Source organism: Giraffa tippelskirchi, chromosome 5 (assembly GCF_054371585.1).
Source record: "Giraffa tippelskirchi isolate mGirTip1 chromosome 5, T2T-mGirTip1v1.2.pri, whole genome shotgun sequence".
In the NCBI taxonomy this organism is placed as follows: Eukaryota; Metazoa; Chordata; class Mammalia; order Artiodactyla; family Giraffidae; genus Giraffa; species Giraffa tippelskirchi.
Window position 1 is genome coordinate 22783562 of NC_137279.1, and position 16912 is coordinate 22800473.

The 16912-nt window shown below is 35.6% G+C and overlaps 1 protein-coding gene across 12 annotated transcripts in view; it reads left to right on the top strand.

Annotated features, from left to right (window-relative positions):
- The window catches only part of COP1 (COP1 E3 ubiquitin ligase), a 218880-nt gene that overhangs the window by 159713 nt on the left and 42255 nt on the right, over positions 1 to 16912 (top strand). For 10 of the 12 annotated variants that reach the window (XM_081493670.1, XM_081493677.1, XM_081493674.1 and 7 more), the window contains 3 exons: positions 12495 to 12612; positions 15589 to 15713; positions 16748 to 16908. In XM_081493670.1, coding sequence (XP_081349796.1) covers positions 12495 to 12612; positions 15589 to 15713; positions 16748 to 16908 — 404 coding nt within the window. Of the gene's footprint in view, positions 1 to 35; positions 1146 to 12494; positions 12613 to 15588; positions 15714 to 16747; positions 16909 to 16912 lie in introns of those variants that run through there. The other 2 variants (XM_081493679.1, XM_081493680.1) reach the window with 1 other exon arrangement.

The following is a 16912-nucleotide window of genomic DNA, read 5'->3' on the forward strand; positions in this document are numbered from 1 at the left end:
GGGCTTGCTTACTTTTGCCCCTTTGCCATCACCAGGAAGAGAACATGATCAAGCCAGCTGCTGGTCCCAATGAGAGGAGGAAAGCCACTTGGAGTGGTGCTGATTTGCCCCAGCCAAATCATTCAACCTACAGCCTCATAAAGAAGCACTACTGAAATTAGCCAACACTAAGCTGTCTCTCAGATCTGTGAAAATAAATGATGGCTCAGAGCTACTAAATTTTAGAATAGTTTGCTACACTGCAATTTTGTGGTAATGACTAATTAATACCCTGTTCTTAGAAATTTTATGATACTGAGTGAATAAAGGCTACATAATTATCAAGGCTCTAATCATCTTCTGTTTATGAAAGAATTGTTAACTTATTGAGTGTCAATGTACGTTAGCTAATTATATTACCTTCACTGGCTTCCCCTTGTGTGAAATCACAGGAAGATTTTTACATAAAAATACTCTACTACCTTTGTGCCTATGCTTTATAATCTTCACGTGTAAAAATGCATACTTAAATATGTGACATGTAATCTGAAGCAAAGGTCTCCAAACTGAAGTAAGAAAACCCTGATGGAACACTGGAAGTATTCAGGGTTTATGTAGAAGGTATTCAGGATGTATGTAGATCCTTAAAGTTCATATATAAGTTGATATGCCTGGCAGTGAAGCCTGAGATACCATGTCAGTGCCTCCTTTTCTTCTTCAACTTTTATAATAGCTTTTTTCTGTTTTACAAAAGAAAGGCATACTCATTATTATGAGTCTTAAGATGATACATTTTGCCAGATTGTAAAAACCTCAGGATTATCTAACAAAGGGCTCTTTCTTCTAAATGTTGTTACTGAGTAACTTGATGTCATCCTTTGTCTTAAAAATATTTCTGTTAAGAGTGAAACATTGTGTTAGAAAAAGTATATTTTGTACTTTGTTTTAGTTCTTTTACTTTAGATATTTCTTGAGTGAAACAGTGAAAGTGTGTGAAGTTTTTTTTTAATTTTTTCTTTAAAGGACTTCTTTCTTGAGTTTTATCAAAATGTGTATACATTGTTCCTTATTTTCAAGTTCCGTGGGAGCAAATCAAAGAAGCCATTAGCACCAAATATTGATGTAGATCTTCTTACTTCAGTTGGATAATAAACAGATACAATTAATACTGGTCAGTGGTGCATTATCTGCAATTTGAAAATCCTGTAAGTTCTGAATACCAAAAATTCATTTCATTTGATGGCATGATTAGATACCTGCTTATCTTTATATATCCCACTTCGTGTAATTGTTCACACGTTTTCCAGTAGAAATATTAATGTATTTGATTACAGAGTGCAGACACATCCCTTATTTGGAGTGTTGCATATTTCCTTTCAAAAAGTGAAACATGTAGAGTTACGAAGCTTATCTGTCCCAAGTGCTTGGAATAAGGTATTGTGTTTCTGCACATTGGCTTGATGTTGTTAAAACCATTTTATTACTTTGCAAAAATTGTGATTTGTAAAATACTCTCAATTACTAGGTAACAAGGTAGATGATTCTAGTTCCTTGTGTTAAATAAAAAATTAAGGCACAGTCCAATCAAGATGTCAAATCATTAAAAATATTTTTAATAATAGATGACTATGTGATTTTGGGCACAAACGTGGGATTTAAAAAATTGAATGACATTACTATGACATTTTCCATTTTTTATGACTGTATCTGGATAAATATATAAATGAGCTATAGGAATAAAATTAATACCAACAATAAGAATGGAATTCTAAGAGTAGGTAAACTTATTTGTAGTTACCAGGACAAAAAGCAGAGGGAGAGGCTGTGCTACAACCATCTTACGAAGACATGTATTTCTAATAAAATATTGTGTGCTATGGGCTTAGTTACTCAGTCATGTGCAATCTTTTGTGAACCCATGGACTGTAGCCCATGAGGCTCCTCTGTCCATGGAATTTTCCAGGCAAGAAAACTGGAGCAGGTTGCCCTTTCCTACTCCTGGGGATCTTTCCAAACCAGGGATCAAACCCACATGTCTTGTGTTTCCTGCATTAGCAGGTAGATTCTTACCACTGTACCACCTGGGGAGCCCTAATAAAATACTACTTTTGTTTAATAATTATCAAATTTTATTGTTTTTTTATCAATTGTTTACTGATAACTTTAATAGTAACTCAAGTGGAAAAAATGTCTTACAATTAGAGCATTTTGGTCACAGAAAATTAATGTTTGTATTGTGTACATTTTTCTTTTTCAAAGGAGTGAATGCTAAGTAAGACAATCTAAAAAGTCAGTATAAAATCAATTGGATACATTTTATTTTGCAAAGGAAATGAAAATTCAAGGAAAAGATTACATAAAACTTTTCATTATTAAATAATAATTTGTTTATGTATATTTTTAATGGGTGATGTTCAACATCAAACTACTGTGATGTTTAGATTTCATTAGATATACTTAGTTCATATTTTTAAATGTTATTATTTAAATATGTTGTAACGGCAGCTCTTGCAAATTTATGATGAAAAATTTTAGACTGATTCTAAAATTTATGAGGCTATAGTTTTTCAGTATTCATTTAGGAAACAGAAGTTTACTTAGTTAATTTTGGGATAGATGTAGGTAGATAGTTGTAGTCAGCGGAGAATCAATGAGTGGCTATTCAGTTCAGTTCAGTTCAGTCACTCAGTCGTGTCCGACTCTTTGCGACCCCATGAATTGCAGCATGCCAGGCCTCTCTGTCCATCACCAACTCCCGGAGTCTACCCAAACCCATGTCCATCGAGGCGGTGATGCCATCCAACCATCTCATTCTCTGTCGTCCCCTTCTCCTCCTGCCCCCAATCCTACCCACCATTAGGATCTTTTCCAGTGAGTCAACTCTTTGCATCAGGTGACCAAAGTATTGGAGTTTCAGCTTCAACATCAGTCCTTCCAGTGAACACTCAGGATTGATCTCTTTTAGGATGGATTGATTGGATCTCCTTGCAGTCCAAGGGACTCTCAAAAGTCTTCTCCAACACCACAGTTCAAAAGCATCAATTCTTCGGCGCTCAGCTTTCTTCACCGTCCAACTCTCACATCCATACATGACCACTGGAAAAACCATAGCCTTGACTAGACAGACTTTTCTTGGCAAAGTAATGTCTCTGCTTTTCAATATGCTATCTAGGTTGGCCATAACCTTCCTTCCAAGGAGTAAGCATCTTTTAATTTCATGGCTGCAATCACCATCAGCAGTGATTTTGGAGCCCAAAAAAATAAAGTCTGACACTGTTTCCACTGTTTCCCCATCTATTTCCCATGAAGTGATGGGACCAGATGCCATGATCTTAGTTTTCTGAACGTTGAGCTTTAAGCCAACTTTTTCACTCTCCTCTTTCACTTTCATCAAGAGGCTCTTTAGTACTTCTTCACTTTCTGCCATAAGGGTGGTATCATCCGCATATCTGAGGTGAGTGGCTATTACTTGTCAAAAAACAGGTGCTAAATGCTTTAAAATTGTTAAATTGAAAAGTGAAATGAAAGTATTAGTCACTTAGTTGTGTCCAACTCTTTGCGACCCCATGCACTGTAGCCCACCAGGCTCCTCAATTCATGGAATTCTCCTGGCAAGTATCTTCCCAACCCAGGGATCAAACCCAGGTCTCCTGCATTGCAGGCAGATTCTTTCCTCTCTGAGCCACCAGGGAAGCTAACTAATTGTTCGGTTAGTCTTTAAATGAGTTATCACACAACGTTAAATGAAGAAAACATTTGTAGTTGTTAAGAAATATGTATTTGTATGATATAAATGAAGGAGTTTTAGTAAGATGTGAATTTTTTCATAAGTTCACACATGAGTGTGAAAAGAACACTCTGCCATTATAGAACTGTCTGTGGTTGTAGTTCAGAATCAGAGAAAATTTTTTTCTTGCCTATAAATGTGTTGCCTCTTGCTTGTTCATGTTCTCTAGTGCTCTCTCTCAGCTCCCCTTCCTTCTTTGCCTTCCTTTTCTCTCGCTCTCTTATTTCCTTCTCTCCTTCCTCTTTCTTCTTCCCCTCCATCTTTCCCTTTTCTGTTCTGCCCTTCTTGCCTGATCTTTCACTCTTGTGTCTCTCCTTCCCTCTCTCCTCTCTTACCAGCCCACTTCCTCACTCTGTCAGTGCCCTTCTCCTTCTCCCCTGCATCCTGTTCCTCTTCCTTTTCCTGCTTTCCTCTAGTCTTATGTGTTATGCTGCCTTTACCAGTGGCTCTCAAGCCCATGCTTGAGTCTCTTCCCCAGAGTTCTACATATACACTTCCTGATTTCTTTTCATTACCACCAGTTCATTCTCCAATTCTTGTTATCTCTTTGTTTTGCAGTTCTTCTGCCATGCCAGGAAAATTGAGTAAATGCCTTTTTCAGATTACTAATCAAGCAAAAATCTGAGACTTTGCTGACAAAATAATAAATTATTTGTCTTCTATCAGCTTAGTATTGACTTCCCTATATTAATTCTTTTCATGAGGCATTTTATCAGACTTTATTTCTAACTGGGTATATAGTGATACTGACGTCACAGAGACAACTGATTGTGAGACCAAGATTGCCAATATATTAAACTATATTAAATTTTTATTAAATATATTAAATTTTTCTACATATTAAAATTTTCTAGCCAGGATACTTAATAGATGCTACTGCAAAGTGAACAAGGAAAGACTGAGCTGTTACTCTGGTAGGCGGGTGTGAATGAGAAGGAACACTACACCAGGCCAAGTCAGTGTAGTTTTCTTACAAGTATGCGAGGATGTGTGCTCTACAGATGTGATGAGGAAATATTGTCAAAACATAGCACTTTGGCTTAGTGTATAGAAAGCTACCAGAAAATGTTACCTTCATCTTAAAAGCAAAAAACACTATATGAGAAACAAAATTATAACTTCCTGATCACCTCAGAGAGCTGAGGTCACAAGGCAGGGGGGAACACTTATTTTTAAAATAACTTTGTATTTGTTACTGTCTATACAAAAATAAAAAATAATCCTAAAATTCAGGAAATCACAGAAAGGTAGACAAGCAAATAAGTTATAATATGTTGTAAAAAATAGCATTAGAATAGTGTTTTTAAAATCTGAAATCTATCAGTCTTTTTTTAAGAAGCTGAAGCATTATTCACATCTAGGCCCTATTATAGACCTACAGAATTATACTCTTAAGAGAGGAGACCAAGCATTTGCATTTCAAAATTGCTCCTCAGATCATTTTCATGTGTACCCCTCTGACTTCTCCTGGGGTAGGAATAACTATTCTTGCTAAAAATATTTGCAGGTTCCTGAATTGTTGGAACAAGAATATGGAAATGCAGATAAAGGCTAAATAATGAAGATCTTTTATATGTCATAGTAAGAAAGCTTTGTTTGTTTGATGAACGTCGTTGCATTAAAATATTGTCTCTGTTTTAATAGCATTTAGCAAAACAGAAGGACCAAATCTGTCTAGTAAAAGAGAAAAACCAAATTGTTTTTTCTTATGAACTATTATTATTTGGTTAAAAATAACCAAATTGTTTTTTCTTATGAACTATTATTATTATTATTTCTTATGAACTATTATTATTGAGATAATACGATTCATTATGACTTTTTAAAAAAAAGCATAAAGGTCATTAAATAGATTGAACTCCAAATCTACATTATCTTTTGTAGTTAAATTCTCCATTTTGGTTAGTTTTTCAATCTTTTTCTTGCATGCAATTTACCATATTACTACTATAGAAAGATACTTAATATAGAAATATACTTTATATTAATAAAAATACTCTGGATTGGATGAAAGTGCCTCTGGAACTGGAGGGACAGTGTGAAATACACCAGAAAAGTAGTTACTTGACATGCATAACATGAGGGTTACTCAGTCTTTGGGGCTTCCTGATGGCTCAGTGGTAAAGAATCCTCCTGCAGGGCAGGAGACGGGAATTCACTCCCTGGGTCAGGAAGATCACCTGGCAGAGGAAAAGGCTCTGCTCCAGTATTCTTGCCTAAAAAATCACATGGACAGAGGAACTACAGTCCAAAAGGTAGCAAAGAGTGGAACACAACTGAGCCCTCACACACTCAGTCTTTTATTTTGAAACTTGCTTCATAGTTATACCAATATATGTAATAAGGTTCTCAAGAGAGAGTTCTGGTTCTAACGGTGTGATAGACTAGATAAAGTGAAAATCCTCTGTCAATGAACATTTATATTTTAGCTGAACACTACTTTAGGTAAATTATATAAGATACTATTTTAGGTACATAGCTTACAGAGTATTGAAATAGCGAAGGGTCACAAACAAAGCGGAATATAAAAACAAGAGAAGTAAACGTGAGCTGGGGTTCTGTTCCCTGCTAGTGATGGGGAAGTCGCTAGCCTTAGTAATCCAGGGACCTGGATATTGAAGAGTTAGTGGGGTGGAAACAGATGGTGTGGACCTGGGAAGTGTGTACCTAGAGTGTTGTAATTGCCTATTTGCAAGGTGACAGTTCTAGAAACTTTGTCTTAGCCTGGGCTCTGAGTGGTGGAGAGGAATTGACTCCCTGAGAATTCTAACCACTGCCTTCATGGTATGGGATGCTTCTTCTTCCTACCCCACCACAGAGAAATAAACAAAAGAAGAGAATTAAATCAAGAATTGAATAAAATGTAAGGAATGAAATCCTGTGAGCAAAGAGATTCATAAATGTGGGTAAATTGTAGCTAGTATTGAAGGCAGAAAATGAAGAACTGCAGAAAAAGCCAGGATAAAAAAGTAAAAAACTAAATAATGATGAGAGTTAATCCAAACATTTGACTAATCTGATCACAGTAAATTGAAACAGATTACATTTACCATTTGAAAAACCAAATCCCCTGATTGGGTTATTTTATTAAAAATTTAAAAATTATCAGCTAAATGCTGTATAAGAACCCTGTCTAGGCTTTTTTGTTCTTGCCTACTGTCACTAATTTAGACAACTGTTTTCTAGATATTTGAAATAAATCAGTAGATTTATTTACAATCTTTACATGTCCACATGGTTTATTTTTACTTTGGCTTTATTGCCTTCCTAGTAGTGAAAATAGTTTAAAGTATCCCCAGTGTTTATTAGTTATTACTTAAGCATTGTTTCGGAGAAGGCAATGGCACCCCACTCCAGTACTCTTGCCTGGAAAATCCCATGGACGGAGGAGCCTGGTAGGCTACAGTTCATGGGGTCACTAAGAGTTGGACGCGACTGAGCGACTTCACTTTTCACTTTTCCGTTTCATGCACTGGAGAAGGAAATGGCAACCCACTCCAGTATTCTTGCCTGGAGAATCCCAGGGATGGCAGAGCCTGGTGGGCTGCCGTCTATGGGGTCGCACAGAGTCAGACACGACTGAAGCGACTTAGCAGCAGCAGCAGCATGTCTACAGAAACATCTACTGTTTCATACTCAAGTCTCCACACTACTTTTCTCATTCCAACTACTGAAAAATCTTTTTGCAGTACACAATGACATAACCTTTACTTACACCCCAATATCGTTTACATATTACAGCCCATTTTGCTTATTAGCCCAGACTGAAGTATTATTTCACTATACTGTAGTATGCTGTTTTATAGTATCTTATTTTCAGCTCATAAAATAACTTGAAAAATTAAAGACTTATTTTACTAAAATGTTTTTCGGTTTTGAATTATTTACTGCAAAAGAGAAGTTTAATCTTTTTTACTGATAAATTTAACATAAACACAGCAAATGAAGCCAGATTTTTTTTCTTCTGTTTTTACTCTAGCACATGCCAAACAAACTACAGCTATACATTTCTACTTCCATGGTATAAGCTGAATGCTGTCATTTGAGGTGATCACTTAATGTAATTACAATGATAAACATAAAGTGGGATGTGGAAATACTCTTCCATATAAGCAACAAAAATACTGGCAAATTTATAAAAATGAACTAACATTATGGTTATGGAAACTTTGAAAACCAGCAACGTTGTTGTCAACACTGGGGCCAGAACTAGTTTTGGAACTTCTCAAAAATCCTCTCATTTCCAGGGCATTGTCACTATTTGACCTGACTTACAACTCACTAGAGAAGGCTCCATTGGCAAGATGTTGTTTCTATTTGACCTGATTCAGAGTCTCCATGGGAAAGGACCTAGACCTCAGGGTGTTGTTGAAAACAATCAGATGTAGTACCACAACTATGGAAGGCTATGATGCCACGTGGGACAAACAGGAGCCCTGTGAAAAATTTGAAAGGAAGATCTGGGCAAAGGGCTACAACTTTTTGAAAAATCTCTCACATGTTCCTGGGATGAGAATGTGTTTTGCATGTCCAGGCCAGTGTCCTCTCTCAGAAAAACTGCAGAGAGATCTAGTCTCTTACCTCTGGCTGACCATAAGGCTCTATATGAGCTAAAAGTCAAGAGTAAGACAGATGTATAAGTTGCCTGAGTTTTGAAAGCATGTCCTACTACACACCGGAGAAGGCAATGGCACCCCACTCCAGTACTCTTGCCTGGAAAATCCCATGGATGGCGGAGCCTGGTAGGCTACAGTCCATGGGGTTGCTAAGAGTCGGACACGACTGAGCAACTTCACTTTCACTTTTCCCTTTCATGCATTGGAGAAGGAAATGGCAACCCACTCCAGTATTCTTGCCTGGAGAATCCCGGGGACGACAGAGCCTGGTGGGCTGCCGTCTGTGGGGTCGCACAGAGTCGGACACGACTGAAGCGACTTAGCAGCAGTAGCAGCCTACTACACACAGAGATCCCCTTGGCAAAGGGTAGAAGACACTGACCCAAACAATTTAAGGAAATCTTGTGACTTCTAAGTGACCCAGTAGCAGCCTTTACTCTGCTAGGTTTAAAAAAAAAGACAACAGAACTGATCAGAGACTTCATTGGTTCTATACAGCAGGAATTACAGACTCTATAGAATTTAGTTCTGGAAAAGTCACTGAACAAATAAATAACAACAGCATCCGCAATTAAAAGCCCAGCCACAGTAAACCTGGGAGAGGGAAGGTAGAAACTGATTCTGGAACTGTTACATTTTACTATCTGAAATGTCTAGGGTTTTTTTGTTTTGTTTTCTTTAGTTTTTAATTTTGTATTGAGGTATAGCTGATTAACAACGTTGTGATAGTGTCAAGTGAACAGCGAAGGGACTCAGCCAACAACATTGTTGTTGTTCAGTTACTAAGTCGTGTCCAACTCTTTGTGACCGCATGGACTGCAGCATGTCAGGCTTCCCTGTCCTTCACTATCTCCTGGAGTTTGCTCAAATTCATAACCATTGAGTCAGTGATGCTATCTAACCATCTCATCCTCTGCCGTACCCTTCTCCTTTTGCCTTCAATCTTTCCCAGCTTCAGATTCTTTTCCAGTGAGTTGACTCTTCACATCAGGTGGCCAAGGTATTGGAGCTTCAGCATTAGTCCTTCCAGTGAATATTCCGGGTTGGTTTCCATTAGGGTTGATTGATTTGATCTCCTTGCAGTCTAAGGGTCTCTCAAGAGTCTTCTCCAGCACCGCAATTAGAAAACATCAGTTCTTTGGTGCTCAGCCTTTATGGTCTAACTCTCACATCTATATCTGACTACTGGAAAAACCATAGCTTTGACTATGCTGGCCTCTGTCGGCAAAGTGATGTCTCTACTTTTTAATATACTGTCTAGTTTTGTCATAGCTTTCCTTCCAAGGAGCAAGTGCCTTTTAATTTCGTGGCTGCAGTCATCATTCACAGTGAAGCCATAGTCCCCCCAGGTCCCCTCCCATCCAGGCTGCCACATAACATTGAGCCGAGTTCCCTGTGCTATTCAGTAGGTCCTTGTTACCCATTTTAAATATAGCAGTGTATACATGTCCATCCCAAACTCCCTAACTATCCCGTCTCCCCATTATTCCCCCCAGCAATCATAAGTCTGTGAGTCTGTTTTGTAAGTAAGTTCATTGTATCATTTCTTTTTAGATTCCACATATAAAGGATGTCATACGATTTTTCTCCTTCTCTGTCTGACTTGGACTTCACTCAGTATGACAGTCTCTAGGTCCATCCATGTTGCTGCAACTGGCATTATTTCATTCTTTTTAATGGCTTGAGTAATATTCCATTGTATATTTGTACCACATCTTCTTTATCCATTTCTCTGAAATGTCTAGTTTTTGACAAAAAAGTTTATGATATACACCAAGAAGCAGGAAAAATTCAGTCAATAAAAACTATCCCATATGTTGGGCTTATGAGATAGAGACTAGTCAGCTTTTATAGATAATATTCAATGAATTAAACCATAATTAAGGAGTTAAGGGGAAATATGACAAATACATCTTTTCAAATAGTATTAAAAATAGAAATAAGAAAAAAAATCAGAACTCTGTAGTTGAAAAGTGTAATAACTGAAAAGAAAAAATAACTGGAGGGACTCATGAGCAAATTTGAGCCAGCAAAAGAATCAGTGAACCCAAGAGGCAGATCAAGAGTGATTATTCAGTCTAAGTAATAGGGAGAAAAAAGAATGAAGAAAAAAATGAATGAAGCTTCAGAAACCTGTGAGACACTATCAAGCATACCAGTACATACAGTGCAGACTCACAGAAGATAAGGTGAGAGAGAAAAAGCCAGGAAAAATTTGAGGAGAAAAGACCCTAGATCTTTCCCAATTGCTTAATAAACATCACTTTACACATCCAGGAAGCTCAATGAACTCAAAGTAAGATAAACTCACAATGGAAAAGACCAGGAACTACCAAAACAATTTTGAGAAGGAAGAAAGTTTGAGGACTTTCTCTTCCCTATTTCAGAATTATAAAGCTCTAGTTATTAAGACATTGTTGTACTAGCAGAAGAGTAGATAGGTATGGATCAATTGATTAAGAATTAAGAATCCAGAAATATATCCTTATTTATAGTCCGTTCATTTTCAGTAAAGGTGCCAAGCAATTCACTGGGGAAATAGTAGTCTGTCTCAAATGATACTGGGACAACTGGATTCATATCCATCCACATGCAAAAAGATTTACTAAGGCCTTTACTTCACACCATACACAGAAATTAACTTAAAATTGATCACAGACTTAAAGGTAAGAACCAAAACACTGAAACTGTTAGAAAAAAAATAGAAAAATCTTTAAGAACTTGAATTAGTCAGTTTTTATATTTACAATAACGAGTGTTCTATAAAAAAAGATAAATTGGACCTTATAAAGTTAACAACTTATCAAAGTACAAAAACTTCTATACTTATCTAAAAAGATAAGCAGCAGAATGGTTGGAAATATTTGCAAAACACATTTCAGATGTGTATCCAAAAGTTTCAAAGAACTCAATAGTGGGATTGGAACAATCATATATTGTTGGTAGGAGTGTGACATGATATCCTGCACTGTTTGTCAGTTTCTCAGAGTTAAACACAAGATTGTAACATGATATAGTATTTGCACTTTTCAGGTATTTGCCTAAGACCTAAATAAATGTCCATACAAAGATTTGAATGTGAGTGTTTAATAGCAACATTATTCACAATAACCAAAAAATTGAAACAAATATCCATAAAATTGAAACAACTATCCATATTTGTCATATTTCCCCTTAACTCCTTAATTATGATGGCTGGACAAGAAAAGAATGAACTACTAACACATTTAAACATGTGGATGGACTGTAGAAACATTAGGTAAAGAAGCCACCCATACATAAAATTGAAACAACTATCCATATTTGTCATATTTCCCCTTAACTCCTTAATTATGATGGCTGGACAAGAAAAGAATGAACTACTAACACATTTAAACATGTGGATGGACTGTAGAAACATTAGGTAAAGAAGCCACCCATACATAAAAGTTACATATAGTATGATTCCATTTGTATAAAAGTTTTCAGAAAAGGGAAATTTATAGAGGTAAAATATAGCAGTTGCCTAGGGTAGTGGATGGTAAATATGCGTGAGGGGTCTTACTGGAATGAAGAAAATGTTCTAAAACTGATGCATGATGATGCTTGCACCACTGGGTAAAGTTAGTACAAGTCACTGAATCATATACTTGCAGTGAGTAAATTTTTACTGTATGGAAAATGTGTCTCGAGAAAGTATATTTTAAAAAGCAAATGTGGGAAGCAAAATTGTATTGCATTTTGTTTAACTTGAAGCCCAAAATGTTTACAATACTTTTCTAAAGCCATCAGAATGTAAGGATACATTAAAAATTTTCCAGTGTTTTGGAACTCTTAATACTGTTTCTGGGGCCAGGATCTCAAGAAATATCAGTAGAACTCCCTTTCAGACTCACATTGGCATGTGTGTATATACTGTTTTGTACTAACCATATTCTCCTAGCTGCAAAACAAAACTTACTGTATTTGCTTATCTTTGAAAATGAGTCGTTACCCTTAGTTTTCTGAGTATCATAGGTTGGATATTGTTCCTGAAACATTTGATGAAAAACCCTCAAACCAGTTAAAATTAGCTTTGCTTTCCATTTCTTCATTTACTGCATTTTTTTCTTTTCTGTTTGTTTTTCTTTTAGATCACTGTGTTCACTACTATGATCTTCGTAACACTAAACAGCCAATCATGGTATTCAAAGGACACCGAAAAGCCGTCTCTTACGCAAAGTTTGTGAGTGGTGAGGAAATTGTCTCTGCGTGAGTATTAATCTTTTCAGAAATTGAGTTTGACTTGTCATCATTTACTGGTTTGTAATGTCACCATGGGTTCTGTGAACTGTAACACTGTGGTATATGCACTTTTTCTTAAAATAGTAGAATTTTATAACTTGTTTAATTAAAATACATATGTATTTTAGTCTGTATTGCTCTCTTTTATGTTATTTGTGGAAAAAATCCAAATGATGCTATATTTTTTAAAGTTGCCCCCTTAAACATTTGAACTTCAGATTGAATATCAGCCCCTGCTCCTTAAAAACAGAGAAACAACAGTTGATACAATATAATAATGAGAAGTGTTTTATTTACTAAACAGCATTAATATGTTTTTATATATTATCTGTATTGTGGCACAGTAGTATAATTTTGGGTTTAAAGCAACATTTGATTGACTTTTATGATTCCATGTTACTTGATCTCCCTATGCTTTCATGGTGAGTTTTAAATATAATTTGAAGAGAACTTTCTAAATATGACTGCTTATACCTGACAAATATTCTTTGAGAAGCCTTCTGAACTAGAGAGCCATAAATAAGCTTTTAGTTAACTTTTATTTTGTTGTAGGTAAAAAAGACATCAACCAGAAAAATACATCTCAGTTGCTAAAATACTGTTGATTAAGCTTTTCTACTAACAGGGACAGTCCTTCTGTTCTGTTATCCATTTTATTGTTCTCTTTATTTTATATTACCCTAGTAAAAGCCCATTCTCAAAGTCTCCTTTTTTCGTATATATTATTTCTTCTCAAGCTTAATCATACATTGTTTTCTTTCTTTCACATAGTTTCTAATATATCCTAGGAGACTGTTAACGCCAGGGCCTTATACTTGGGATCTCCCACCACGTCTGTCTCCATACTGGTTGCTCTAGATAAGAACTTGGTAATTTAAGTTGATTTAACAAGGTAATTTGATTATTATTTAAAAAAAAGAAAAGGAAAAAAGAAAATGAGAGCTGAGTTTCTAAGGGGAGTTAACATAGAAAATTAGATCACAAATGTATATTTAAAGTGATGACCAGTCAGAAAGTCTCCCTTCTTTAGGAGTAATAATGGGCAGTAAATAATGAAAACTTTATTCAGATTCAAATATGAATGATATATTATATGGCAAAAATATTTTTTCTTAAATTTCAGACTTATAAGTGTTGAATCAGTTAGTTTGATTTCAACTAGTTGAAGTAAGAAGTGAAGTGTTAGTTGCTCAGTTGAGTGCAACTCTTTGAGACCCGATGGACTGTAGCCCACCAGGCTCCTCTGTCCATCGGATTTTCTAGGCAAGAGAGATACTAGAGTGGGTAGCCATTTCCTTCTCCAAAGGATCTTCCCGACCCAGGGATTGAACCCAGGTCTCCACATTGCAGGCAGATTGGCAGATTCTTTACTGTCTGAGCCACCAGGGAAGTCAGGAAGTTGAAGTATATGTATGCTTAACTGTATAAATTTGAAGTCTTAGTTGACCTTTTTTAATGTAGATTTGTGGTTTATATATTCACCAGTCTTTTTTCCTTTTTGGTGTTTATAAATTATGATGATTTTCCTCTTGAGCATATTTGGTGTTTAGAAGTGTGTGAGACAAGTTTACCCACAAGTATATTTGGAAATATGAAAAAAGGAACATTAAAACAATCCTACGCATACATGTTGCTGCAGCCTCTGAATTCTTTGTATGCACACATACACACACACACACACACACACACACATACACATACACATAAAAGAATTATCAATGTAATATTGTTGAGCAGAAAGAAAAAATTTAAAACAACATAAATGTCAGAAATTCCCTGGCGGTCCAGTGGTTATAGCTCTGTGCTTCCACTGCCAGGGCCTAGGTTCAATCTCTGATCGGGGAACTAAGCCGCGTGGCATGGCCAAAAAAACCCTAAAACCAAAAAACAACATAAATGTCTGAGAATAAATGCTATGTTGAAAAATAATGAGAAGCAATAGAGTTTTGGAAGTTTGGAATGTGGCCTCTGAAATAAGAGTTTCAATCTTGGCTCTACTATTTGCTAGCAGTGGTACCTTAAAAATATTCTTAAACTTCTATATCTGTTTCCTCACCTCTGAAATGGAACTGAGAATACTACTTATACGTTGTGAATCTTTGAATAGAATATTGTATGTCAAACGTTTAGCATGGTGCCCTATTCTGTGACTGTTAGAATAAGAGAAAAGATGATTTATTGTATAGTCATTAATAGAGAAATGTGCTTATTTCACATAAAATGTAAAACAAATTGTTGGGTGAGGAAGAAGCACTTTGCAAAATAATGTGCTGTATGATTCAATTTTTACAATAAAAAGTCAGAAGTATTGAGCATTTTATTCAAATCCTCAGACTGTCTTTGCATGATAGGATTAGCATTGATTTTTATATTCAATTATTTTTTGATTAACAGCTACATTTGCATATTAAGGTAAACCGTATAGACCAAACATTCATAGTATTCCTTGCCTGTAGGTACAACTCAGCTGTGAAAATAGTTTATATTTAATATACTAATATAATTAAACAGTTGAAAAAATAAATCAAATCAACTGAAATTGGGAACACAACCCCCAGTAGAGCTTTCTTATTGTTTGATGGTGATCATATGGTGGGATTGATGGCTAATGGTTATACTTCCTATGTGCCCAGGGACTACTGAAAGCATTTAAATAAATTAATTTAATTTTTTTTCAATCTCTTCTAGGATTCGTCTAATCATGTAAAATAGGAATCATTATATTTCATATTTAACTGATGAAAAAATTGAGGCCAAAGAGTTTGTATTAACTTTCCTAAGGTCAAAAGCAAATAATAGCATACTGAGCATTCTGACTCAGACAGTCTGGCTCCAGAGTCTGCATTCCCTACCACCAAACTGGATTACCTCTGATTAGTAGCAGTGATGAGTTTTCATGTTATGAAATCTTAGAGGTGTTCTAACTTTTTGTGTTCCTCTCAGTTCAACAGATAGCCAGCTAAAGCTGTGGAATGTAGGGAAGCCGTACTGCCTACGCTCTTTCAAGGGTCATATCAATGAAAAAAACTTTGTAGGCCTTGCTTCCAATGGAGATTATATAGCTTGTGGTAAGTGAAACTACTTTCTCCTGGAACTTTTTAAATAGGTATCTGTCACTAAAATTGCATTCAGTGGAATAGACAACATACCAACTCAGGAAATGATCTGTACATTCAAAAGGTAGCATGCTGAATTTTCTTTGGATTAGAAAAAGCATTAGTCCTTCTCTCCTTCACTGAGCACAAGCCCCAGCCATGTGAAATAGCATAAGATTGTTAACTGTATTATGAGAAGACATTTCTGCTGATATCTTAATTTTGGAGACAGTTGTGTTCTTAAGTCTGATGTTCATTTCCCCCTATATAATGTTCTCTTCAATAAACAGTCTGTTTGGGTAGTCTCAATCTGTTATTCTAGGACTCTCATTGTTGATAATTTGTACACATTTAAATTAGAAATATGAAAATCAAATTTGGTACTGTTGAAATGCTTTAATACATTTAATTCCTGAGTATATGAACTTCCATCAGTACTTTTAAATGACTTGGCCGTTATTCAGTAAAATTAACTATCTCTGCATGTATATGAACCTAACCCTTGTCAAAGCAAATCTCTTACTTTGACAGATTGTTCAAAATACAGGTTTGTAGACCACTCATCTTTTATTAGGAAGTGAGAAATAAGTTTTGTAGATTATTAAAATCTGCCTTTATAAGTGCTGCAACTTTTTTCCCCTCTAGACAGAAATCTTTTTAAATGTACTTTAAAAGATTATACTGTAATAATAAATTTCTGGTTCTTCTCTATACCTCTGCTAAAAATGATTTTTATATCAATATCGTTAAATCATTTGACAATGATAATGTCTTTAGGTTAGGAAAATATACATTTTTTCCTAGGAATCCTTTTCTCACATGATTCCCAAGAAGTCCTGTGCTCTGGTCTTTCATATTTTACCATAAAAGATTATTAGTCAATGAACTTAAATGTTGAGTAACAGTTAACTTATGAATGTGAAGTCCTAATACTAAGTTCTCCCATTCTAAACAAAAAAAGATATTTTAAAATAATTATTTAAATTTTTTTTTTTTTTTTTTTTTAGGAAGCGAGAACAACTCTCTTTACCTGTACTATAAAGGACTTTCTAAGACTTTGCTAACTTTTAAGTTTGACACGGTCAAAAGTGTTCTGGACAAAGACCGAAAAGAAGATGACACAAATGAATTTGTTAGTGCTGTGTGCTGGAGGGCACTTCCAGATGGGGTAA